Below are 26,776 nucleotides of genomic sequence, written 5' to 3'. Positions count from 1 at the left end.
GACTGCTGCTGCCAGTGCCCCCGTCCCTGTGGTGAGCCCCTGCTGACCCACACTCCACAGGAGACCCTCCAACACTAGCAGGTAGTTTCGGTTCAATCTCCTCTGGGGTCGCTGCTCCTCTCCTCTGGGTCTTGGTGTGGGCAAGATTTTGTTTATGTCCTCCAAGACTGGAGTCTGTTTCCCCCAGTTCTGTGGGAGTCCTATAATCAAATGCCACTGGCCTTCAAGGTCAGATTCCCTGGAGATTCTAGCCCCTTTGTCGAATCCCCAGGCTGAGAAGTGTGACTTGGGGTTCAGAACCTTCACAGCAGTGCAAGAACTTCTTTGGTATTACTGTTCTCCAGTCTGTGGGTCACCCACCCGGCGGGTGTAGGATTTGATTTTTTCGTGATTGTGCCCTTCTACCGTTTTGCTGCAGCCTCTTTGTCCGTGGGGTGGCTTTTTTTTTGGTGAGTTCCAGTTCCTCCTGTTGGTGGTTGTTCGACACCTAGTTGCGATTTTGGTGCTCTTGCAGGAGGAGATGAGCGCATGTCCTTCTCTGCCATCTTGAACCGGAAGCCCCTAACTATAAGCTTTTTAACCCCCTGCTCCAGGTCTTCAGAGTTTTCCAAAATTCCTTATTCTCGTGAGTTGTTTCTGTCATCCCATGGACGATGTGTCTATCTGGGGAAAGTGGTTGGTGATACTGTTAGTGTCACCAACTGGTTTTGGCTGGAGGGCGTAAAACTATACTCTGATACTGCAAAAGATTTTTTTTTAATATTCTTTATTGCTTTCTTTTTCAGCCTTCCCACAATGAACATGTATTATATCGATAATTGATAAATAAACAAAAGTGTCTTTTTTTCTGCTGCAAGACCTGGCATGTGGGATCTCTAACCAGGGGTTGAATTTCGGTTGAAATCAGGGGACTGATTGCAGAAGGAAGCTGGAAGGTGAGGGGGCCCTGCTTCCTCTTGGCCTCTGTCTTTTGTGTTTGGCGTCAGGTCACAGAGACCCCAGGTGAGCTCAGCCTGCGCTTTTCAAACCTTAACTCCTTGTGACGTTTTTGCCTGATGGAGCAGGAACAGTTTTTTGAGAAAACACTTTTCTCTTCAGGAGGCCGTTCTTCATCTGTGTCCCGCTGCAGGCCGTGACCCCAGTTTCCCAGGCCACTCTTGAGGGGGTGGAGGTCTAGCAAATTGGCCATTGCCTCTACTGTCACCGATGGATGGCAGGTTGCCATCAGTTAGTCCCTTAGCCCGTTTGAAAAATAACATCTGTGGGACTTCCCTGGTGGTCCAGTGGTTCAGAATCCACACTTCCACTGCAGGGACATGGGTGCGATCCCTGGTTAGAGATCCCACATGCCAGGTGTTGCAGCAGAAAAAAGACACTTTTTGTTTGTTTGTATCAATTATCAATGTGATACATGTTCATTGTGGGAAGGCTGAAAAAGAATAAAGAATATTTTTTAAAAATCCTTTTGCAGTTGTCAGAGTATAGTTCTATGCCCTCCAGCCAAAACCAGGAGCATGTTTGTAGTCAAAAGTTGAGTGTGTTTTGTTGATACATTGAGGGAGAACTGTGAGGTGGCTCAGGAGATTCTGGCTTGCAGTGGGTGATTTTGGGGAGAAATCAGGGAAATGGGGCTTCACTTTGTGTTGAATGCTGTCAGGAAGTAAGGCTAATTCTGTGATTGGGTCTCAGTAATTCCTCCCTTCAAAGTGGGAAGGATGGAATGGGGCTCGGGCTCTAATTGGGAAGGAAGCAGCCGTGGCTCCTACTGGTCATTTTTGGGGGACAGTGTTTTTGTTTGTGTTCAGACATAATCATGGAGAAGCCTTGCTTGGATCTTGATCCGTCCACCACCAAGTGGCCTTGTCTGGTGGTGATGGGCTGCAGCACCCCAGAGCCTCAGCGTGCATGCCAGGCAGCTGCTAGCCATCAGGGGCTGCCTTCTCAGCGCTGAACCCCAGGTTCAGTAAAGACTCAGCCACTCTCGGACACTTCTCCAGCTGTAGAATTTTACCTGTCCAAGAAAGTTTTCTACTGGGAGTTTGGCATTAACTGATATAAACTATTATATCAGTTCAGTCGTTCAGTTGTGTCCAACTCTTTGCGACCCCATGGACTACAGCATGCCAGGCTTCCCTGTCTATCGCCAACTCTCAGAGTTTACTCAAACTCATGTCCATCGAGTCAGTGATGCCACCCAACCATCTCATCCTCTGTCGTCCCCTTCTCCTCCTCCTTGAGTCTTTGTCAGCATCAGGGTCTTTTCCAATGAGTCAGCTCTTTGCATCAGGTGGCCAAAGTATTGGAGTTTCAGCATCGGTCCTTCTGATGAATATTCAGGACTGATTTCCTTTAGGATGGACTGGGTTGGATCTCCTTGCAGTCCAAGGGACTCTCAAGAGTCTTCTCTAGCACCACAGTTCAAAAGCATCATTTCTTCGGCATTCAGCTTTCTTTATGGTCCAACTCTCACATTCATACGTGTTTACTGGAAAAACCATGGCTTTGACTATATGGACCTTTATCGGCAAAGTAATGTCTCTGCTTTTTAATATGCTCTCTAGGTTTGTCATAGCTTTTCTTTCCAAGGAGCAAGCGTCTTTTAATTTCATGGCTGCAGTCACCAACTGCAGTGATTTTGGAGCCCAAGAAAATAAAGTCTGTCACGGTTTCCATTGTTTCCCCATCTATTTGCCAGGAAGTGATGGGACTGGATACCACGATCTTCGGTTTTTGAATGTTGAGTTTTAAGCCAGCTTTTTCGCTCTCCTCTTTCACTTTCATCAAGAGGCTGTTTAGTTCCTCTTCATTTTCTGCCATAAGGGTGGTGTCATCTGCATATCTGAAGTTATTGATATTTCTCCCAGCAATCTTGAATCCAACCTGTGCTTCATCCAGCCCAGCGTTTTGCATGATGTACTCTGCATATAAGTTAAATAAGCAGGATGACAGTATACAACCTTGACGTACTCCTTTCCTGATTTGTAAACAGTCTGTTGTTCGATGTCTGGTTCTAACTATAGCTTCTTGACCTGCATACAGATTTCTCAGGAGGCAGGTAAGGTGTTCTGGTATTCCCATCTCTTCAAGAATTTTCCCCAGTTTGTTGTGACCCACACAGTCACAGGTTTTAGCATAGTCAGTGAAGCAGAGGTAGATGTTTTTCTGAAATTCTCCTGCCAGCAGATGTTGGCAATTTGATCTCTGGTTCCTCTGCCTTTTCTAAATCCATCTGGAGTTGATGGATTGAACATCTGGAGTTCTCAGTTCACATACTGTTGAAGCCTGGCTTGGAGAATTTTGAGCATTACTTTGCTAGCATGTGAGATGAGTGCAATTGTGTGGTAGTTTGAACATTCTTTGACATTGCCTTTCTTTGGGATTGGAACGAAAACTGGCCTTTTCCAGTCCCATGGCCCCTGCTGACTTCTCCAAATTTGCTGGCATATTGAGTGCAGCACTTTCACAATATCTTCTTTTAGGATTTGAAATAGCTCAACTGGAATTCCATCACCTCCATGAGCTCTGTTCGTAGTGATGCTTCATAAGGCCCACTTGACTATCATATAGAGGCTGGATGAGCAGCATGTTCTGACTGTAGAGCGCAGGGAGCCGTCATGAAGAGTGTTAGAGAAGGTCTGTGTGTGTGACCAAGTCATCGCCGTGCCGCAGAGGCGGGCACAGCATTGTGAATCAACTGTAGTTCAATACAGATACAGTTAAATTTTATAAATAGTTTGGAGTACATGCGTACCAGGTTCCAGTCTCCTTTCGTCCGTCTGCTTAGATCAGATGCGGCATCCGTTTCCACGACTTGAGATGTACACAGTCGCCAGCAGGACTCTTAGAGAGACTTGGTGGATCTTGCTCTCTGGGGTGACGCTAGTGCAGGAAGCCTCTAATTTTGCAGTAACTGGCTTCCCCACATCTTTATGTTTTTCATTGAGTCCTTGGAAACACTTTTTCCCTGGAGGGGAATGGTAGTTGAGATCACACTCAGTTTCTTAAAAGCTTGTTTTATGGGTAATTCAGCTGAAAGGTGTCACTTTCATCTGTTGTGTGGTGAGTGGCAATAAGGGGACAGAGACCCAGGTAGTTCTTTTGGCCGCTTTAGGATATAGCCAGGGTGTCCATTTAGTTATATCAGCAGTAGGCACAGAGGAGCTCCTTGTGATGCAGGACTCAGTGGTAAGCTCAAATCTGCAGGGTCAGCAGGTAAAGCCGCTGTGTGATCCCAGCTGTCTGTGGAGTTCGGGGCCGGTTGGGGGCTGCATACACCTGCCTGGGGGGCAGCCGGCACCCCAGCTCACACCGCGCGTTCCACTGCTGGTGTAGCTGGTCTCTTGATTGTTTTTGTTTTCGTTACGCCAGGTCTCTGTTGCCGTCTGGGCTTTTCTCTAGTTGTGGCAAGCAAGGCCTACTCTGGTTGTGGTGTAAGCCACGGCGGTGACTTCAGTGTTGCAGAGCACAGGCTCTAGGTGTGCGCTCAGTCATTGCCGCTCCCAGGCTTAGTTGCTCCATGGCAAGCGGGATCCTCCTGGCTCAGGGATCAAACCTGTGTCTCCTGCATTGGCAGGCAGATTCTTTACCCCTGAACCACCAGGGAAGGCCTGGCCTCTGATTTTAAGAGAAGGCAGAAATCCAGGTTTTCCTCTGAACTCTTCCCGAGCCGTCAAGACTGGGAGTGAACTATTCTCAGCTCAGGACACACTGGGACTAAGTAGGACTCATCTGGAGCCCAGCCACAGCCCACTGGTTGAGGAGAGGAAATCTGGCCTGGTGCCCTGACCCTGCTGACCCTGCGTCTTGTCCCCGGGCAGGAAGAGATGTCAGGAGAAAGTGTGGTGAGCTCAGCGGTGCCAGCGGCTGCCACCCGCACCACTTCCTTCAAGGGCACGAGCCCCAGCTCCAAGTACGTGAAGCTGAACGTGGGCGGAGCCCTGTACTACACCACCATGCAGACGCTGACCAAGCAGGACACCATGCTGAAGGCCATGTTCAGCGGGCGCATGGAGGTGCTCACGGACAGTGAAGGTAAGCCCGGCGTCCCGGGCTGGGGCTGTGCTTCTGGTCGAGGGCTTCCTTCCAGTTCAGAAAAGCAACACAAAACCACCTCGGGTTTCCTGTTGTGCTCAGTATTACCGGACATGGAGGGGGCCTTGAGTGTGAGTAATGGAGACCACATCTATTTGGGGTGTGGTCAAGGAGGGCTTCCCTGAGAAGGTGACACCTGAGCTCAGACCTGAAGATGACTGAGTTGGCCCTGGGTGGGGGGTTGGGTGGGATGTCGGTGGGGTCATAGTCTCCACTTGGCTGTTGGCTTGCTGTGACTTTGAGAATGTCACTCACCTGCCCCCAGGCCTCAGCTCTGTGCAGCGGACACTGGACTGGCTCCCCTGGTTGGCTTCCTTCCCATTCTGTCCGTGATGATCCTGTGATCTCAGAGTGAGACTCAGGTGTGACCGAGGCAGGAGCGTCTGCTCGGGACCCTTGTCCTTCTAGGATGGGACCTGTCAAGGACTCACAGACCTGAATTGGGGTCGCAGTTTCCCATTCTCACGTCTGGTGACCCTCCTCAAGTTGTTTAATCTGTTGACATCTCGTTTCCCCATCTGGTAAGTGGGCACAGTGACACCCACTCCCTGGGGCTGTTGGTCCATAGGAAGTGTTCAGTATATGTGCATTCAGTGTGTGTTTTTTTTTTTGTTAATCGTGGAAAGTCCTGTTAATACAAGGTGAAGAATTGCATACAGTGGTCCTACTTCCCACCCACCAGGAATGCTCAGAACCCTGCAAGAGGGAGCATCCTTCTCTGACCGGTTTTACGGGGGAAGGTGGCATGGTTGAAAGATGGCCCCATCTTTCGTTGCTTGGCCTGAGCTTGCTTGAGAGCAGGCCACAGCCTGCCTTGACCTTACCTTCCCTGTTTCTGAGGCTGGCCTCTGTGCTGATGCCCCTCTCTCTGTCGGGATGGTAGTGCCTGGGAGAGGGGCAAGTTTTGACCCTGGGGATGGGATTGGGGGCCGTGGGCCCGGTGTGCACAGTATGTTCTCAGATCCTAAGAGAGCACATCCTTGGGCTGTCCGCCATGGGCGCGTCTCCCTGTGTCCTGGAGAAGCCAGTCTGCAGACCCCAAAGTCCCGCTTCCCCGGGCTCCTGGTGACCTTGGGTTTCTGGCCCAGCAGCAGGCGAGTGAGGCCAGAGCCGCACCCAGAAAACACAGAGCTTCTTAGAAGTGGGAGGGTCCCCTCTGCTGGGCCACACCCAGCATCGCGGGAGTGTTTGTGGAAATCAAGACAATAGTGCCCCAGCTGCTGAAGGAAACAGACCTTATCTGAGAGGCCAGGATCCTTGTGGCTTTACTTCCGCCCTGCCCAGTCCCTGGCGGGGCTCAGGAAAAGTGCCCGAGTCGCTTCAGAAGCCAAGTGGGAGCCTCGTCTCCCTGAAGGGCCCTCACTTTTCATGTCACACAGGAGACGCAGTCTGTGGGCTTTCCCGCCCCCAGCTGGGAGACTCCCGGGAGTGGAAGCAGCAGGCCTGCGTGGGCTTCTCAATAGCGGCCAGACTGTGTGCTTGCCTGGGGCTTCCTGGAAAGTCAAGCGTCCCCAGGGAAGGAGTGTGTGCTTGGATATGCCAAACCACAGCTGTTTTCACTTCACCGGAGCGCCAGCCCCCTTCGAGCCATTAGGAAAAGCTCACAGTCTGGCCTTTTTGGGGCTTTGTTACATTAAAGTCTCACCCTAACCCTTTGAGGGGTGGCTGCTGCTGTTACTGACTAGTGAGAATTCCATTCCCTGATGGCTCAGATGGTAAAGAATCTGTCTGCCGTGTGGGGAATCTGGGTTTGATCCCTGGGTCGGGAAGATCTCTTGGAGAAAGGCATGGCAACCCACTCCAGTGTTCTTACCTGGAGAAATCCCATGGACAGAGGAACCTGGTGGGCACAGTCCTTGGGGTTGCAAAGAGTCGGACACGACTGAGCAGCTGACACACACACACATCTCAGAGAGGTGAAAGGCTTTTTCAAAAGCTACAGAGCTGGAAGCGAGAAAGCTACTGAAGGCAGAACTGGCTAGCTCTTACTATCTGCTTTGTGTGGTTTGGTGTGGGCTCAGCCCTCAGGCCGGGGCGCCCAAGTGTGGCAGCCTTGTGGCCCAACCACTGGCTTAGAACTGAAGCCCTTTCAGGCCTGTGACGTCAGGCTGGGTGTCTGGTCCTCCAGTCAGTGCTGTGCTGGCAGAGCAATCCTGTTAGCCCCTGGGGAGGCACTGCACAGCCCCACCCATGGCCTGAACACCCCGTCAAATCTGCAAAACAGGGTAGACTTTCTGCATCTCACAGCTTCATCCTGGCCTTCAAGTGGGAATGCTGTCGGTGACAATGAAGTGTGCCACAAACAGGTGGGCATAGCCAGCAGGACGGCTTGCTGGTTAAGGAACAAGGGTCCTGAGGGTCCCAAACTCTGCATTTTGTTGGTAGAAATCGCCACAGGATACCTGAGAATCTGGTGGCTTTGAGGGAGGGGACCCGGGGTCCTGGGTGGGTGGCAGACTCTCTTGCACTCCATGCCCTTCTGCCTGTCTGAGTGAGTTGTATATCATGTGGGTTGGGAAGATCCCCTGGAGGAGGGCATGGCAACCCATTCTAGTTTTCTTGCCCGGAGAATCCCATGGGCAGAGGAGCCTGGAAGGCTGCGGGCCACAGGGTTGCGCCAGGTCGGACCCAGATGTGAGTGAGCACAGCACAGTGTCAGTAGGACTTCCTTGGTGGTCCGGGGGTTAAAAGTCCGCCTTCAGGGCTGGGCACAGGGGTTCAACCTCCCCAGCAGGGAACTAAGGCCCTACATGCCACGGGGCAGCTAACCCACGCTGCAATAGGAGAAGCCCACAAGCCACAACTAGAGAGAAAGCCTGTGTGCTGCAGCGAAGGCCCAATGCGGCCAAAAAAACCCAAAGTGTCAGGAGTGCTGAGGCAGAGAAACCCTGCCCTGGAGATTGCGATTCAGGAAAGAGGCCGCTTCCAAGAGTCTGAGTTTGGAACAGGGACTCAAGTACCTAGGCACGTTTGCGATCCTAAAGATCTACCTTAGTGTGGCAAAGGAGGGGTCGGTGAAAGCTTCCTGGAGGCGGTGGGGGAGGGAAGGAGAGAGGAGGTATGTGGTCTGCTGCCCCCGACCCTACGCGGAGCCTCCTCCCAGGTTCCCTGGAAGCCACGCAGACCACCGTCCCCAGTCCCGAGGACCTGTATTCAGGGCTCACCGTCAGAGACCTGATTTGAGTGCTGCCAGTAGACCCGGCTTCGTGCTCTGAGCCTCCTGTAAGTTCTCTCGCCTCTGTGCCGGTGCAGGGAGGCACCGTTTTTAGAACTGGAAACTGCCGGACCGAGAGCTTAAGTGCAGTGCCAACGTCATCCAGCAGAGAAGCGCAGAGCTGGGTTTCCAGCAGAAGCCCACGCCGGGTGCGTCTCTCAGCCCGTCCGTCCGAGAGTCTCCGGGTCTGCACCCCTCACCCGTCTTTCCAGCCCTGCCCAAGGGGCTGGGGGACTGCAGGTCATCCTGGCCTGGCTTGGCCTCTCTTAGCTTGTCTACATGCTAGGGACCGGAGCTGACCGTTTCAAAGGGATCAATTCCTGCTCTGAAAGCAGCAAAAATATTTTTGAAGTCAAAACGCTAATTGAAACCTCATGGAGAGCGCGCCTGGCTTTCCTTTTTTTTTTTGCCCTTATTTGTCCAAAGTATGATTCCTTCACCACAAGCCTTTCCTAGCGGCATTCTTGAGCCAGAGCCCAGTGTCACAGTCGGTCTGCCTGTTGGTTTATGGAGACTCTGGAGTGTCACTCGGGTAATTGATTTCAGGGGCCCTCGCTCTTAGCAGCCGAGTCGTCCACACAGTGAAGGCAGGGGAGGATGTTTTCTTCCCAGGGCAGCTGAGTGGAAGTGGTTGCCATTTCTCCCAAAGCCCAAGGTTCTGTGTGGCCCCTCAGTTCTAGATAATGAAAGGAGGCTTCTTGCGAGTTTCTCGCTTGTTCTCTGTGGTTTAGTGCTGCCTCCCTAGCAGATGTCCCGGAACCTCTCAGCCTCTCGTTTTATCTGTGGGAAATGTAGGAGAGCGAGCATTTCTCATCAAGAACTGGTGGGACGGTAATGCGGTCCTAGCATACTGTGTCAGCTCATTGGAAGGCGGGCAGTTGATCCACAGTGACACAGGTCACAAGCTGGTGGCCTGCAGGCCCTGTTTTGGCTGCCCTGTGGTGGGTTAATAACAGGCTTACAGCTAGTTTTGTTGTTCAGTCACTAAGTCATGTCCCAGCTCTTTGAGACCCCAGGGATTGCAGCAAACCAGGTTCCTTGTCCTTCAGTATCTCCCCCAGTTTGCTGTAACTCACGTCCATTGAGTCACTGATGTTATCCAATTGTCTCATTCTCTGCTGCCCCCTTCTGCTCTTGCCCTCAGTCTTTCCCAGCATCAGGATCTTTTCCAGTGAATCAGCTCTTCAGTTTACTGAAAAATCAGGAGATTTCACAGGGAAATCTGCATTTTTGGCTTCTGGAGTATCGGGGCTCTCAGCCCTGGGCTTCATTCCCACCTGGCCACTCTAGGCTGGAGTGGGAGGAGCTCCTGTTGGGGGGCGGGGCCTGTGCTCTTGTTGGCCCCGCCCATACACACTCAGTGTTGCTGTATGCTCAAGGATCTGAGCTGCAGGACAGACCCTGAGCCTGTTCTGTGTTGTCTCTGCTGGAGAAAGGAGCAGTAGCATCAGCGGGCACCATCAAGGTGACGGGACTCACCACCGCGTGAAGGCCTCATCCTTCCTTGGATCCAGGGCCCCACCTTTGCTTTGCATTTGCTGAGACTGAGGATAAACTTCTCACTGTGCTCAGGAAACCAGAGCCTGTGGAAGGCTCTGGAGAACGAGACCAATCTGTAACCAAAGGCCCGGGAACCGTGGGCTGAGGAGTAGTTGCTTGGGGAGCGGTGAAATAGCCTTGTCAGCATTCCTGGTGATGGTGGTAGGCACCGCCAACTCGTGCCCTAGAGCACCCGTGCACCCTTGTTGGTGCTGGGTTTGGGGCAGGTGGGCTGACTTGCCGCTCCGGATGTGGAAAGTCGCCTTCATTGACCTTTGCTGATCTAGGGCCTGGGGCTGAGGAGGGCTCGGGGAGGACATAGTGGTCTTAGGAGTGGAAACCTGGCGCTTTTCCCAGACTGAGAGCAAGCAGAGGCAGTGTGACTGATTGCTGTGTAAACCTCCTGACTGCCCTGGGCGCTGGCGTTTTCTCTCCTGCAGCATGCAGCAGGAGACGGGGGGGTCCCCCTTCCTGGGGTGATCCCACGGGTTGGGAAGGCCCGGACCCCTCCGTTTGTCTGGCTTCACATTTTTTCTCGATACATGCTTGATCTTACTTCCCTTTCTGGTACCTCCTTCTCCTCTTCCCAGGCCCTTGTCCGCTTTCCCCCTCCCAGTAGCATGTACATTTCAGCCGAGGAATCCTGAGAAGCATGGCTTTTAGTGGAGGAGAAGCGGGCACCGCAGGCCAGTGCGGGATTGGAGGTTGGAGAGGGTGCTGATAAGCGGGAGGGCTTGCCTTGTCCTGCCCTCACCCCCAAGGCACAGTTTTGCACCATGCCTGTTTCTGGTCAGCAGCTGGGACCCGTTTCCATGTCTCGTAAATGTCAGTGCCATCTCCCCAGGTCAGGCTGAACCACTCAAGGGCAGGGTCTGTCTGGTCACCACCATATCTCGGATCCCTAAATGCCTTGTGTGGGGTCACAGATGGAATTTTCTTCTGGTGGTGCTGGTGAGTGCCTGGGGGGCACCCTTGGGAGCCAGATGTCACAGCTTGTGGGCAGTGAGCCTTCTGCTTCCTTAGAAATGGCTCCGCTGTGTGGGAGTCTGAAAAAAATATTGTTGAAAAAGAGAGAGTGGACGTTTTCAGCCCAGAAGCCTTTCTACCGTCCATGGGCTGTGGTTGTTGGGACCCCATTTTTACCCAGATGTGGGGCATTAGGCCCTCTTGGGATGCATTTCACAAAGGGATTTTTGAGGCAGCTTAGAAACACGCTTTTGGGACACAGGGGCCCTGCTCCTGGAAGAGCCCAAGACCAACGAGTCTGGGTGTGGTGCCTGCGGCCAGCAGGGCTGTAGGGCCTCCGTCAGCCCTTTGCTGGGAGCTGGGCGGGTGAGGCCGCTGCCCTCTTTGTGGTCCTGCTTTCCCCAGGAGGTGGACGGAACCAAGAGCCACCCCATTCCCCTCAGGGCCTTCCAGGAAAGGCATGCCCAGGTGACGAACCCCTCTCCCCCGCCTCCTCCCACCGCAGGCTGGATCCTCATTGACCGGTGTGGCAAGCACTTCGGTACGATACTCAACTACCTTCGCGATGGGGCGGTCCCGTTGCCAGAGAGCCGTCGGGAGATCGAGGAGCTGCTGGCAGAAGCCAAGTACTACCTGGTCCAGGGCCTGGTGGAAGAGTGCCAGGCCGCCCTGCAAGTAGGTGTCCCCCCTCCCTCCCTCACTGAGGTGCTGTGCAAGTTAATGATTTGACCTCGAGGATGCTCCCCTCTGGCCAGCGTGACCCCTGAGAGGCTTCCCTGGGGTGCCCAGGCCACCTGACTGCTCTCCGGTGTGTTTCAGCCCCCGGGGATTCAGGTCCTCTCCTGTGTACGTTGCAACCCTTCAGTACCCAGCTATCGGGAATACAACTTGATCCGTTTTCTGGACCCTTCTGGGGACTTACCCATGAGTCATAGTTGAGAGCACACCATAATCTGCAGACAAACACCTTCCACTTCTCAGCTGGGGCAAGACCACTGGGGTCAAGTCTAGGGAGAGTAAAATCCATGCAAAACTAGAGTGCCTCTTGATGGGGCCAGCAGCTGTGAAGACGTGGCAGAGAATCAGAAGAGTCCTTGTAGGTTGTCAGAGGCATTAGATCTGAATTCGTGAGCCTCGCGTTTGCGCCTCTCCCGGCCGCCTGTCCATGTGGCTCCCCACAGGGGCAGTCCCCGTCAGGCCTGTCTGCCTGAGGAACTGTTAACTTGCACATACCGCCTCTCCCGAGAGAGTCTGTGAACTCACTGTACATCTAATGGAATGTTGAAGCCTTTACTTTGTTGTTTTCATTTCGTGTTTATAAAGTAATGAATGTAAAGCATTTACAAAGTCAGATTAATACTGTAGGCAAGGTTGGTATCTGAAACACTACCACCATGCCCTCTATCCACCCCCCACCCCTAAAGCAGCCTCTTTTAATTCTTACAGCACTTGCTTTTTTCTCATATTTCTTACATTGCTATTTATTGATTTTCATTTTTTTGGCTTTTTTTCCCTCATATTTCTTACATTGCTATTTATTGATTTTCATTTTTTTGGCATTATCCACTGACATTTCTATAGAAAGTGAAAAGTTAGCTCATGCACCACCCCAAACCACTACCAAACCTGCATGCATATATTCCTTCTCTTAATATCGTTTCTCAAAGTTTTGATTAAACCAGTACTCAGAGCTCATAGTAAGTTATATAAATTTTGTTGACAGTTGAGCCATGGAGCATATAGTGATTATTTCCTTTCTCTTGTAACTTTTCAGTTTGCCAGAATTAGTGACTGCTTCATTGTTTTTTGTTTGCTTGGTTTTCTAAGTACACAACCCGAAGATAGCCCCAAGTTCTCAGAAACCTCATCTCCTTTTTGGTATGCTCAGACACATCAGGGAATCCCTGTTTGGCCTTTGTCTTAGAGACGCCCTCTGGTTCCTTTTTGTGGTTTCTGTTAGTCTGAGATTAAACCTCAGGGGACTGGCCTCGTAGTTTCTGTCATTTTTATTGTTCTGTTTTCTCAGATGGTTTTTTTTCCCACTTGTATCTTTTCGAGGCTTCTGTTGAGTTTTTCATTTCTGCTCTGATATTTCTGACTCCCAAGAGCCTTTTCTTGTTCTCCGCGTGGCACTCCAGTCTTGTGTCATAGGGTGTGATACTAGCTCTTGCCATTCTGATCTTACTATTGGAAGTGTCCTTTCTGCTGCCTTCATCGTGTGGCGGCTCCTCTTACTTTCTCTGTCTTGGTTTCAGTCTCATATTTCAGAGGCTTTCTGAATCTAATCTGATGGTCTTTGGTCTGTTGAATTTTAAGCTCTGAAAAAAACTGTAGGTATTGATCTTTGTTGTTCCATGGGCTTCAGTGGCAAATGATAAGGCTGACTTCAGTGGGAACTCAATGTCAGAATCTATAAATGCTTCTTCTGGACAGATGGTTCCAGTAGAGGAGTCCTCCCCTGTCTAGCCTGGTTAGTATGACCCTGACTGGCTGCCTTTTGGGATCTAAGCAGAAGGGTTAGGGCTCGCCATTGAGTGCATGGATCCTTCACTGAATCCCCTCTTTTCAGAATAGCAAGTCAGCCCTGTCCTCTCCTGTTCAAACTTCTCCAGGAAAGTGGACTTTTCTCCTGCCAGGCTGGGGTAGGGCATCCATCTGGGGTCTCACCAGTGCTTCTGCCAACAAGCAGGCGGTCCTCAGCTCTTGTTCTTAGCCCACCAGCCTTCAGAGCTGTTCTGGGAAAATCTCTCAGACTCTTTCCTGTCAGCTGGCTTAGGTTTCAGCTTTCTCCTTCTGCTTGGTTGTCATTCATCTGAGACCTGCTTTCCAGCCTCGAGTTCGTGACATCTCTTGCCTGCTGACTGAACTTCTCGTATTCCTTTTCTCCTTAGGGCTTATACCTTTTCATTCCTTTGCAGTCATTGCAGTGGAGTTTGTAGGAGCTTTGATGCAATCATATTTCATCTGCCTTGTTTAGGGTTTATTTTTGAGTGGCTTCCTAGACTATGAGAGGACTTCCCTGGTGGCACAGACACTAAAGCATCTGCCTACAATGCGGGAGACCCATGTTTGATCCTTGGGTTGGGAAGATCCCCTGGAGAAGGAAATGGCAACCCATTCCAGTACTATTGCCTGGAAAATCCCATGGACGGAGGATCCTGGTAGGCTACAGTCCATGGGGTTGCAAAGGGTCAGACACGACTGAGCAGCTTCACTTTCTTTTCACTTTGACTGGGCTATGAAAAAGTGTCATCATTGTTAGTATTTATGGAGCACCCTGGCATGTAAGACTCCTGGCCAAAGAGCAGGTTCATTGGAGAACTCCACTCTTGATCGTCGCCCAGCTTATAAAAGATCGTCCTCCTTTCTTCGCAGCGGTGGCTGCCCCATCTCCTCTCGCTAGAGCCTGTCTTTGCCCGGCAGGCCAGCTTAAACAGTCCATTGCTGGGCAGGCCTCCCAGGCTGAAAGTATGTTTTGTTCCAGCAGAACAAAGATACTTACGAGCCATTCTGCAAAGTTCCCGTCATCACGTCATCCAAGGAAGAACAGAAACTTATAGCGACGTCAAATAAGGTATGTTGGAGGCACCCTTGTGACATTTCTTTAGCTACTGAAAGTGGTGGAGATTCTTCTGAATAAGTTTTGAAATATGTGTAAAATTGCTTGCACAAGGTCTGAGAAGGGGTCAAGAGTGGGAGCCGGTCGCTCGCCTTGTGTTGCCCCTGGTGTTGGGTCGTGCCGTCTCCCTCTCAGCCCCTCCCCACCCAGCAGGCTACGCTTACCTGCCTCTTCAGGCTGATGGCAGGGCCCCAGCTGCGAGGGAAGCCAGTGGTTCTCTGCACCTGTGCTCCGAGTAACTCTCTGCTTTCTGTTTTTTTTCCCTAAAACAACCCACAGCCAGCTGTGAAGTTGCTCTACAACAGAAGTAACAACAAATACTCGTATACCAGGTAAGGTGTTGGCCAGAAACAACCTCTGTACTCTTGGCTGCCAGGCCCAGCTCCCTGCCCCCACGTTCCCTTCAGTCGAGGGTGGCCTTTCTGCACCTCTAGAGTGCCTGCTGGATAGACAGGAAATCTAATGCACACATATTGTAAAATCCACCCTTTTAAAAATACACAGTTCAGTGCTTCTTACTATAGTCCCAGAGTTGTGCACCCATCACCACTCACCTCATTTTAAGCCGTTATCATCATCCCAGAAGGAAACCTGGACCCGTTATCGGTCACTCCCCATATTGCTCCACCCTCCTATCTCCCCCAGCCCTAGGCAACCACTGCTGTGTTTTCTGATTCTATGGATCTGCCTACACTGGACATTTCATATAGAGAGAATCAAGCAATACGTTGTTTTTTGTGACTGGCTTCTTTTACTCAGCATAATGTTTTCAAGGTTCATCCATGTTGTAGCATGAATCAGTACTTCATTCCTTTTTATGGCTGAATAATATTCCACCATCCGGACAGACCACATTGTTTATCCATCCACCAGTTATGGTTGGGCAGTTAGGGTTGTTTCCACTTTTGGCCGTTAGGAATAATGCTGGTGTGGACGTGTGTGTACACACACATATTTCCATTTCTCCTGGGTAGATACCTAGGAGTGGAATTGCTGGATCATGCAGGGACTCCAGGTTTAATCATTTGAGGACCTGCCGACTGTTCTCCACCGTGAATACTATACCACTTTATGTTCCCACTGGCAGTATATATGGGATTCTAGAATACCATTTGCCTCTTGGGAACATGTGGCTCCAAATCAAGAGCTTAAAGGATATGGGGTTGATGAAGTCAGTCGAGACCAGTAAATGGACCCAGGATAAACAGTCTCCCTTGGGCAGGTCGCTCTCATGGGGCTCCATGGAGTGTGCCTCTGTGTCCCCCACCTGCTGGCTCTGCCCGCAGGCCCTGTGTTTTCAGCATTTCACCCCTACTGGGCACAGCAGGGCAGCCACTCTAGCACAGACTTGGGGACCAGAGCTATCTTTTTGAAACCCAGCTCTGCCATTTATTAGTTTTTGACCTTGGGCACTTCCCTTATTTCTCTGACCCTTGCTTTCCTTTGAGCAGTAGGGGCTATACTGCCACCTTCTTGGGCTTCTTGTGAGATTGGTAAGGGATGGTGGCGATAAGGGGCCTGCATGTGGAGACACTGCCCCGCCAGTGGTGGCCCTTCACACGCCTGGTAATCAGTTGCTTTATCACCTCTTCTTTCGCAGCAATTCTGACGACAATATGTTGAAAAACATTGAACTGTTTGATAAGCTGTCTCTGCGCTTTAACGGAAGGGTCCTGTTCATAAAGGACGTCATTGGGGACGAAATCTGCTGCTGGTCCTTCTATGGCCAGGGCCGCAAGATCGCCGAGGTCTGCTGTACCTCCATCGTCTACGCCACTGAGAAGAAACAGACAAAGGTAAGGGCCTGCAGAGGACGGTTCCAAGTGGCTGGTCTGAAATCCATACTTGTCCAGCTTCCCTTTCCCTTTCGCCAAATCCACTTCAGGAGGCACAGGCTCTAAAGATTTTTTTTCTGGACTCACGACTGCTCACTGGTACTTATCATCTCTGGGGCCCTGGAAAGGTCCAAATGTCGGCTTGGAAAAACTGTGGCATTTTGTTTCTGACACCTAGCAAGGAGAGACAGTCATACTGCTCCCGGGTTCCTTTTCTGTGACTTGGATTCACACGGATCCTTGTCCCCACACATACCCTGCCGCCCGTGTTTTCTCCTCTGCCATCAGTGATCTGATACGACCTTGCTGTCCTCCATGTGACATGCTTTCCTACCAGCCTGGCCACATCCATCTCACTCATCAGGCGCAGTGCTTCCTCCAAGGTCTTGACCTTGGGCTTCTGGCTGTGACCTACTCCTTCCTTGTCGTCTGTCCTCCTCTTCCCCACTGACCTGGGCAGCTGTCTGCCCTCACGGGGCTCACTCAGCACTCCTCCTGAACCCCGGGGGTTTCCTTCCCAGTGTGTGATTCCCTGACTGATCTGGACTCTGCGGACCCATTTTTATGTCATCCTCTGCAAACCAGTGGGCCTGACCTTTCCCTTGGCCCTGTCCCTGTGTTGTTCTGCAGAGCTCCATCACACTGCAACGTGGTTAGAGATCCGGTGCCCTGTTAATTGAAACTCACTCTCTTTACGTCTCTGCTTGCCTCCCTCCCTTGGACTGTGTGCCCTTTCTCTTTTCTTCTCCCTTCCCTTTTTTTTTTTTTTAAAGTATGGTTGATTATACACTGTGGTATTAAATTACTCCTGTATAGCAAAGTGACTCAGTTACACATATATGTATTCTTTTTCATGTTTTTTTCCATTATGGTTTATCACAGGATACTGAATATAGTTCCTTGTGCTATACAGGGATCTTGTTGTTTATCCATCCTATGTATAATAGTTTATATCTGCTCATCCCAAACTCCTAATCCACCTACCCATCGCCTACATGGCAACCTCCAGTCTGTGCTTCAGGTCTGTGATTCTGTTTCTGTTTTATAGATAGGTTCCTTTCTGTCATATTTTAGATTCTGCATATAAGTGATATCAGGCTTCCCTGGTAGCTCAACTGGTAAAGAATTATAATACAGGAGACCCTGGTTGGATTCCTGGGTTGGGAATCTCCCTGGAGAAGGGATAGGCTACCCACTTCAGTATCCTTAGGCTTCCCTGGTAGCTCAGATGGTAAAGAATCCACCTGCGATGTGGAAGACCTATGTTCAGTCCCTGCTTTGGGAAGATCCACTGGAGGGAATAGGGCATGGTAACCCACTCCAGTATTCTTGCCTGGAGAATTGCCACAGACAGAGGTGCCTGGTGGGCTACAGTCCATGGGGTCGCAAGGAGTCAGACACGACTGAGTGACTAATTATAGCACAGCATAAGTGATATCTTACGGTATTTGTTTTGCTCTTTCTGACTTAATCTGATAATCTCTAATTGTCTCTTGTTCAGTTGCTAAGTTGGGTCCGACTCTTTGAACCCCATGAATTGCAGCACATCGGGCTTCCCTGTCTTTCACTATCTCCTGGAGTTTCCTTAAACTCCTGTCCATCGAGTCGGTGATGCCATCCAGCCATGTCATCCTTGGTCGCCCCCTTCTCCTCCTGCACTCAGTCTTGCCTAGCATCAAGGTCTTCTTCAGTGAATCAATTCTTCGCATCAGGTAGCCAAAGTATTGGAGCTTCTGCTTCAGCATCAGTCCTTCCAGTGAATATTCAGGGTTGATCTCCTTTAGAATGAACTGGTTTGATCTTGCAGTCCAAGGGACTCTCAAGAGTCTTCTCCGGCACCACAGTTCGAAAACATCAGTTCTTCGGCACTCAGCCTTCTTTATGGTTCCACTCTCACGTCCGTATGTGACTATTGGAAAAGCCATAGCTGTGACTGTATGAACCTTTGTTGGCAAAGTGATGTCTCTCCTTTTTAGTATCCTGTCTTGGTTTGTCGTAGCATTTCTTCCAAGGAGCAAGTGTCTTAACTTTGTGGCTGCTGCACCATCTGCAGTGATTTTGGAACCCAAGAAGATAAAATCTGTCACTGTTTCCACTTTTTCTCCATCTATTTGCCATGAAGTAATGGAACCAGATGTCATGATCTTCGTTTTTTGAATGTTGAGTTTTAAGCCAGCTTTTTCACTCTCCTACTTCATCTTCACCAAGAAGCTCCTTAGTTCCTCTTCAGTTTCTGCCCTAAGAGTGGTATCAGCTGCGTATCTGAGGTTGGTGACGTTTCTCTGAGCAGTCCCGTCCAGCTTGTGCTTCATCCAGCCTGGCATTTCACCTGATGTCCTCTATGAGTTAAATAGGCCAGGGGACAGTGTGCAGCCTTGACGCACTCCTTTCCCAACTTTGAACCTGTCCCTTGTTCCATGTCCGATTCTGACTGTTGTTTCTCGACCTGTATCCCGGTTTCTCAGGAGATAGGTAAGGTGTTCTGGTATTCCCATCTCTTGAAGAATTTTCCAGTTTGTTGTGATCCACACAGTCAGAGGCTTTAGCATAGTCAGTGAACAAGAAGTAGATTTTTTTTTTTTAATTCCATTGCTTTTTCTAAGATCCAGCAGATGTTGGCAGTTTGATCTTTGGTTCCTCTGCCTTTTCTAAATTTAGCTTGTACATTTGGAAATTCCTGGTTCATGTACTACTGAAGCCTAGCTTGAAGGGTTTTGAGTATTACCTTACTAGCATGTGAGATGAGTGCAATTATGCAGTAGTTTGAACATTCTTTAGCATTGCCCTTCTTTGGGATTGGAATGAAAACTGACCTTTTCAAGTCCTTTGGCCTCTGCTGAGCTTTCCAAATCTGCTGTCACATCGAGTGCAGCACGTTAACAGCATCATCTTTTAGGATTTGAAATAGGTCAGCTGGAATTCTACCACCTCTACTAGCTTTGTTCATGGTAATGCTTCCTACGGCTGACTTGACATCACACTCCAGAGTGTCTGACTGGGTGAGTGACTATCATGGTTATCTGGATCATTAAGACCTTTTTTGATACAGTTGTTCTGTGTATTCTTGCCACTTCTTCTTAAAGTCTTCTGCTTCTGTTAGTTCCTTACCATTTCTGAGTCCTTTATTGAGCCCATCTTTGCATGAAATGTTCCCTTGGTATCTCTAATTTTCTTGAAGAGATCTCTAGTCTTTTCCATTCTATTGTTTTCTTCTATTTCTTTGCATTCTTCACTTAATAAGACTTTGTTATCTCTCCTTGCTATTTTCTGGAACTCTACATTCAGTTGGATATATCTTTCCTCTTCTCCTTTGCCTCTTGCTTCTCTTTTCAGCTATTTGTAAGGCCTCCTTAGACAACCACTTTGCCTTCTTGCATTTGTTTTTCTTGGGGATGGTTTTGATCACCACGTCCTGTTCAGAGTTATAAACCTCCATCCATAGTGTTTCAGGCACTGTGTCTAACAAATCTAATCCCTTGAATCTATTTGTCACCTCCAGTGTATAATGATAAGGGATTTGATTTAGGTCATATCTGAATGGCCTAGTGGTTTTCCCTACTTTTTTCAATTTAAGTCTGAATTTGCAATAAGGAGCTCAAGATCTGAGCCACAGTCTTCTCCCAATCTTGTTTTTGCTGACTGTATAGAGCGTCTCCATCTTTGACTGCAAAAACTATAATATCAGTATAAATTCAGTATTTACCATCTGATGATGTCCATGTGTAGGGTCGTCTCTTGTGTTGTTGGAAGAGGGCGTTTGCTATGACCAGTGCGTCCTTTTGACAAAACTCTGTTAGCCTTTGCCCTGCTTCATTTTGTACTCCCAAGGCCAAACTTGCTTGTTACTCCAGGTATCTTTTGTCTTCCTACTTTTGCATTCTAGTCCCCTATGATGAAAAGGAGATCTTTTTTTGGTGTTAGTTCTAGAAGGTCTTGTAGGTCTTCATAGAACTGTTCAGTTTCAGCTTCTTTGGCACTAGTGGTTGGGGCATAGTCTTGGATTATTGTGATGTTGAATGGTTTGCCTTGGAAATGAACACAGATCATTCTGTTGTTTTTGAGATTGCATCCCAGTACTGCAGCACTTTGATGGACACCTGGTGGCCAGTGAAGGTTTACAGGCCTTCGAGGACCAGCAGTGAGACAACCCGGTGGCTAGGCATGTCGTCTGACTATGGAGCAGCGGAAGGACATGTCCATGCTAGTCAGGGCCTGACAAAATGTGGTGCACTGGAGGAGGAAATGGCAAACCACTTAAGTTTGCTTGCCTTGAGAACTCCGTGAACACAATGGAAGAGGCATTTTTCAATAGCCTTTTTTAAATTCCTTCAGTATTTTTAATCTCTTTTTGAAACAGGTGTCTATTAGACTGAAGGGGTCTGCTTCATTGTTTCTCTTTCAGGAGAATACTTTTAACCAGGAGTGGTTCCTTCACTTTTCCATTTTACTTAAAATTCTCCCAGTCTGTGAGTTGAGGAGAAACAGTTGTCTTCTGTGGTCTTGGAGGGCTGGTCACATGTGGGGTCGTCCCTGGGTAGCTTGTGTGGGTTTGATGTTAGGTGCAGGGCTGTTTTTAGTATGGGTGCCAGTCACCTTTTCCCCGGCACTTGCTGGTGGTTTGCCCCTCGGTAAGTGGTGTGCAGATCCGGCAACTGGTGCCCTGTTCTGGGGTTCTCTGTGGTGGCAGGCAGCTCAGGCACCCCTGCACCATGTGATGGGAGCAGAGGCATCTGGCAGCCATGCCTATTGTTTGGGTGGGTGGCAGAGGGGGCCCCGTGACCACTCCTGGGGTCGGGGAGGGAGCTTCTGGCCTGTGACCAACCCCTGGAACCCGTGCAGGCAACGTCCTGCCCTCAGCAAGTGTGCACACAGGGAAGAATGCTGCGATCTGGGTCCCGCCGTTCCCCACATACACCCCACTATGGTCGCTGGTCTCTAGGGTGGCCCAGAGATCCACTGGGAACACTCCCAGCCGCGGTTGCACAGGATTCCAGCCCCCCGCCCCCCGCCGTCTGTCCCTACACGGCCATCCCCCGACCTCTCTCCGGTTCTGACCTCTGAAGCCCAGGTTCCAGCGCCCAGCCCAAGCAGCACCCACTGACCCAAGCCTGCTGACCGTCTGTGCCGCCTCCATCCACTCTGGCCGCCGTGTTCTCCTCCCAGGCTCGCCTGTCCCAGCAGATCTCCCAGGGGTGCCGGGCTTCTCAGGGTGCAGGAGCGTTTCCTCTTTGACAGCTCCCTCCCAGGGGCACAGGTCCCATCCCGATTGGTTTCTTGCTGTTTTTTCTCTTCTCGTACCCAGTCTGTGGAGATTTTCTCACCCTTTGAGCAGTCTGGGCTCTTTTGGCAGCATTCAGTAGACATTCGGCGAGAATCATTGCACATGTCAGTTATACATACCTTTGATGTATTTGTGGGAGGAGGCGAGCGTCGAATCCTACTCCTCCGCCATCTTGATTGCTCTCCTGTCTTGTTTTTAGCCGTCCCATACACTCTGTCATCTCCTTTTCAACCTAAGGGAAGTCTGATGACCAGGGATGCGTGCAGTAGGCCACACCCTGTCACCTTCACACAGGCCTGTAGGTCCCCTGTTAGGTCCTCATTCTTGCTGCAGCCTGAGAAGCCCACAGCTCTGTTCACTCCTGGAGCAGCCTCAAGAAGCAAAATGCAAATGAGAGGCAAATCAGACCACCAAGTAAAAGCCAGAAATTAAAAAAAAAAAAATTTCACTTCTGAAAAGATTTTATTTATGTAGAACATATCCTAAAAGATACATATTGTTTTAAGGTAGCCAGGAAGGAAAGAGCACTGGGGTTCTTTTTTTTCCTTCCAGAGACAGTGGGGGTGACCAGAATTGTTCACTTGGGGCATCTCTGGTAGCTACGACTATAAAGGATCTCCCTGCACTTCAGGAGACACGGGTTCAATCCCTGCATTGGGAAGATCCCCTGGAGAAGGGAATGGCAACCCACTCCAGTATTCTTGTCTGCAAAATCCCGTGGACAGAGGAGCTCCAGTCCATGGAGTCACAAAGAGTCAGACGTGACTGAGTGACTAACACTTTCTCCAACATTGGGAAGTCACGTAGTTCTTTTCTCCTGTGAACTTGTCCTTAGGGCTGTGAATTCCACCAGTAACTAGACTCCCCACTGTGTCATGGTCTTAGTTGTAGCTCTTGGGATCTTTCGTTGTGGCGCTTAGACATCCTAGTTGTGGTGCGTGGGCTCTGAAGTGAGTGGGCGCCATAGCACCAGCTCTTGGGCCTAGTTGCTCTGCAGCATATGGGATCTTAGTTCCCAGGCCAGGGATCGAACCTGAGTTCTTTGTGTTGCAAGGCAATTTCTTAACTACTGGAATACCAGGAAAGTGCTCATAGTTTATTTTTTTTGTCTGTACATGGATTGCATCTGCCCTGAATATTCAAAGTCTAGTCATCATATTGATTAAACTTTAAAATAATTGCTTTATGTTTTTGGAGTTTAAGGGGCAGGAGAGGTACTGAGAGACCTCACGGTCAGATCCCAAATGTGTGTAGAGTCTTGGATGGGTTCTGGAGTGAGCCTGAGCTCTTGTTTGGGCAGCTGGTGAGTGGTGGAGCCAGGATGGAGGCCAGGCTTCCCTGCTTCCTTCACTCTGCGTCCTGTCCCGTCAGGCTCCTGTCTCCAGGGAGGTGGTGTTGGGATGGCCACCCCTTCAGAGGGACTGTTTTCCTCCTCCTCCTTTCAACCCAAACCTCCAGAAGCTGAGCTTTGGCGCCAACACTCAGGTTCTGTTGCCCCAAGTCACTGCACAGATGTCCCACTTGGGTTTCTGCATCATTGCCGTCTTCCTTGGTGCAGCATCTCAAGTGCTTTGCCAGTTCTCAGTGATTCATTCTGTTGCCTGAGACAGGTGCCTGGGACCTGCCTCTTACTCATGGCGCTTGACCCCGAAGGGCGGTGAACAGACACAGTGCTTTACTGAGTGGGGAGGGATTATAATCATCCGTTTCATGAGGGCCCCCCCTGGTGGTCCCTTTCTGGACAGAATGCTGCCTTAAGATGTGGAATGACGGGTGTGCAAGAGTGTAGCCCTGTTTGTTAGAAGCACCATGTTGGGAATGATGCCAGTGTCCACGGAAAGGAAACGAGGGGCAGAGAGACCCATTGCACTGCATCCGTTTTATCTCTTGTGTGAATCCAGCACCGTGTGTAGGTGTTGCCCATTGAAAGCTGTAACCACCTGGGATGTGATCATGACTGTCTTACCGATTGTTGGGGGCCTGCTGGGGCCAAATGGCGCTGCTTTCAAGTCCTCGGCGGAAGCAGAGGTGGGCAGGGGAGGGGGAGCTCTGAGATGCTAACTTAACCGCCTTGTGTTCTGTGGTGCCGCAGGTGGAGTTCCCCGAAGCCCGGATCTATGAGGAGACCCTGAACATTTTGCTGTACGAGGCCCAGGATGGCCGGGGACCTGACAACGCGCTCCTGGAGGCCACGGGCGGGGCGGCCGGGCGCTCCCACCACCTGGACGAGGACGAGGAGCGGGAGCGGGAGCGGATCGAGCGCGTGCGACGGATCCACATCAAGCGCCCAGATGACCGGGCCCACCTCCACCAGTGAGCGGGTGGGGTCCCCCACCCCCCCCCCCCGATCCGCCCGCCCGCCCCCCCTTGCTGTGCACCCAGCACCCCTGCCGGCTCCCAGACGCCTGCCACTTCCCCCAGAGTCTGGAGAGACTTCCCTACAAACCAAATGATTTTGGTATTTCTCGACAAGTAAATTGATGTCTTTACCCAGGTGAACGCACCCCAGCTGGTGAACAAGCCGGGTCCACGGTCTCTGTTTCCCAGAGAATCTGAGCAGCGCTGGAGCCAGGCTTTTCCTGCTTCCAGAGGAGGGGCTGGGTGAACGGGTGGGGTGTGCGTGTGAGAAACACCTCTACAGTATTTATTTTGGGGGGTGTTGACTGCCTCTCTGACCTTCCCGGGGGGGCCTTCCCTCCAGGGTTCCGTTTGCCGGCTGGGAGCAGGGCCCGTGGTCGGTGGTCACCAGCGGCGTCCCCACGTTTCCCCACCCTGCAGCCCAGCGTCCTGGCCCCGTTCCTGTGTGCTGGGCCTGGCACAGGCTCCAGAGCTTTTTGAGCTGCCCATCCGGCCGTGGGCGCCGCTCAGCTTGTGGGTGGAGCCCCGCAGCTCCTGGCGGTGGGAGGTGTGCCCTGGGGGTTCGCGCCTCTCTGCTGCGGTTCCCAGCGTGCCCCTGGCTGCCCAGCTCTGCCGAAGGGCAGGCCTGTTGCCCCTTCGGCCGATCTGTGGTCTGGCTGCGGGCAGAGCTTCCCCCCGCTCCTCCCGCCTGCCCCCACCCCCCACCCCCCGCCCCCCACCTTGGGGACCCACTCCATTCCAGGCTGGCTGCCTGGCCTGCTCACGGGCACAGCACACAGACCGCTGCCCGGTGGCTCCATTCCTTCCTCCCCGGCCTTCTGCCCTGTTAAGCAGGGCTTGCTGCCCCAAGCGGATGCCCTCCCCTTGGCTAAGAAGAAAGGAAACCTGGCCCCAGACTCTGTTCTGGCGTCCAGGCAGGACCAGTGCTCACTACAGGATGGCTGTCGCCCGGAGATGCCCTCCGGGTCTCCGCCTTGGAATCTTACACAGTGTGGCGTGGCTGTCAGCAAGCAGATTGAGAGGTTGTGCAGGTTTCTGGGGTCCGGTCAGTGTCCGTGTTCATGTTTGCTTAAGGGACGTGCGTGACTGTGGATGAGGATGTGTGCCTGGGGGGCCCAAGGGGCCCGCGCTGGAGCCCTGCTGCCCACACGGCGCTCGTGGGGGGCGGACGTTCTCGGTGACCTACCTCCCCGCCTCTCCGCGCCCGTGCCGGCCCAGAGGGAGTTGTGACGAATGTGGGTGGCTGAGACTAGGCTGGTAGAGTAGTTCCAGGAAGGTGAGGGTGCGTGTACTGTCTGGATGGGTTTTGTCGGCTATTCAAGTGACTGTTTTATACCAAAGGTATTAATACGGGCAGCCTTTGACAGTGTATTCCCCAAAAAACGAGTTTATATTTTGAAATGGTTTTTACTGCTTAGACTTTGTACATCCGGCCCTACTTGGGACAGTTGTATACCTTTATTTTGTATCCAGCAGCAAAGCCTACAATAAAACTTGCAAACAATCATGATCAAACCTAAAAATCACATACAGGGGTAGATGCTTTTTAAACTGTTGTGTGGGCAACTTTCGTATATAGGCCACCTGGATTTTATTAAGTGCTGAGGACGGGAGGGAGGGGGCTTAATTAAATATGGTTTGTAAATATTTTCTACTATGGAAGTTTTAAACACCAACCCTGCTGTTTGGGTTGTCCTTTTCTAGAACGGTAAAGTGAATGTCAGTTCTGATGTTTTCTGTAGGAATGGAAAAGCCATCATGTAAGTTCTCTTTTGTTTTTAAATGTTTACGTGAAGAGTAAGTTTGTGGATCAGTCTGAGCTGTCAGGGCTTCTACACCTTATAATGTTTATAATAACTTAATAATGTTTCTGGCAATCTCTGTTTTCACATCTCCCCCAACTTTGCACTTGGAGTTTGAAGTCTTTGCTTTCCTGGGATATGAACAAGTTCATGAAAGCATTCCATAGTGAGTGATACTGTTAGCTGCCTATAGCCGTGAGCTGATGATGACGAAGCATTGGCTGGTCCAAGGCTCTGTTATCAGACATATTCTTCAAGGAACTGATCTCTTATGTGAGCACTAAGGGTCAGCAAAAGTCAATACCTGTATTTAAGAACCATCCAAGCAAATCACTGGCCCTAAGATTTGTTAGAGTGTAGTTTTTATTACACTGTAATAACTTACAGTGGGAAAAACCAATACAGCTTTGGGTCCCTCATAATCAGGTTTTTTTCCAAATAAGTCATTGATTGCGGCGACTCGGGGGCCTCTGCCCATGACAGCTGCTGGCCGGGCCTCACAGTCGCCCCCTGCAGTGATTTAGCGGGGTGTCACCGTCCAGGTGCCCCAGCCCTCTGTCCGGGATGTGTGCTCCCTGCTCCCCAGTCACTGTAACACGTGTGTCACTAACCTTTCTGTCTCTGTGCCACGGGAGAAAGTACACCATGCGCTTCAGAAGCAGTCACTGTTTGTCGTACCAGCCTCTGTGGACGTGTGTAAAATAAAAGTTCTGTATAACGCTTCTACTTAAATCTGTTTTTGTGGATCCTTTCAGAAACGCTCAGCACAGTCTGGCCACTGCACTGAGGTGTGGTTCAGAGCAGAGATCCCACCTCCAGGTTGCTCAGGGTGGAAAAGCTGAGTCATTTTTCTGGAGTGTTTGAACTCCCAACACTGGCAGGAAGTCTCGGGTGGAGAGGCTGCAGGACTGGTGGAAACGCGGATGGTCGGTCAGCGGCTCTTGCCTGAGCACAGGTTTGGGGTGGGGAGAGCTTCACCTCACCCCGTGGAACCTAAAGCCGCGAAGGAGTTGGGGAGTTCCTGAGTTCCACTTATTTAAGCAGAATTCACATTTTGCAACCTTAGGCACT

At 50.8% G+C, this 26,776-nt stretch overlaps 1 protein-coding gene across 3 annotated transcripts in view; it reads left to right on the top strand.

Annotated features, from left to right (window-relative positions):
• The window catches only part of KCTD10 (potassium channel tetramerization domain containing 10), a 33,579-nt gene extending 7,148 nt beyond the window's left edge, over positions 1–26,431 (top strand). Inside the window, exons 2-8 of one of the 3 annotated variants that reach the window (XM_061141706.1) lie at positions 4,818–5,031; positions 11,316–11,485; positions 14,298–14,384; positions 14,709–14,761; positions 16,030–16,225; positions 23,638–23,866; positions 24,040–26,431. In XM_061141706.1, the coding sequence (XP_060997689.1) occupies positions 4,818–5,031; positions 11,316–11,485; positions 14,298–14,384; positions 14,709–14,761; positions 16,030–16,225; positions 23,638–23,862 (945 nt within the window). In that variant the 3' untranslated portion in view covers positions 23,863–23,866; positions 24,040–26,431. Of the gene's footprint in view, positions 1–4,817; positions 5,032–11,315; positions 11,486–14,294; positions 14,385–14,708; positions 14,762–16,029; positions 16,226–23,637; positions 23,867–24,039 lie in introns of all 3 variants that reach the window. The other 2 variants (XM_061141705.1, XM_061141704.1) reach the window with 2 other exon arrangements.
• The last annotated feature ends 345 nt before the right edge of the window (positions 26,432–26,776 follow it).

Source organism: Dama dama, chromosome 5 (genome assembly GCF_033118175.1).
Source record: "Dama dama isolate Ldn47 chromosome 5, ASM3311817v1, whole genome shotgun sequence".
Taxonomy (NCBI): domain Eukaryota; kingdom Metazoa; phylum Chordata; class Mammalia; order Artiodactyla; family Cervidae; genus Dama; species Dama dama.
This window is presented reverse-complemented; position numbering and strand designations above follow the sequence as displayed.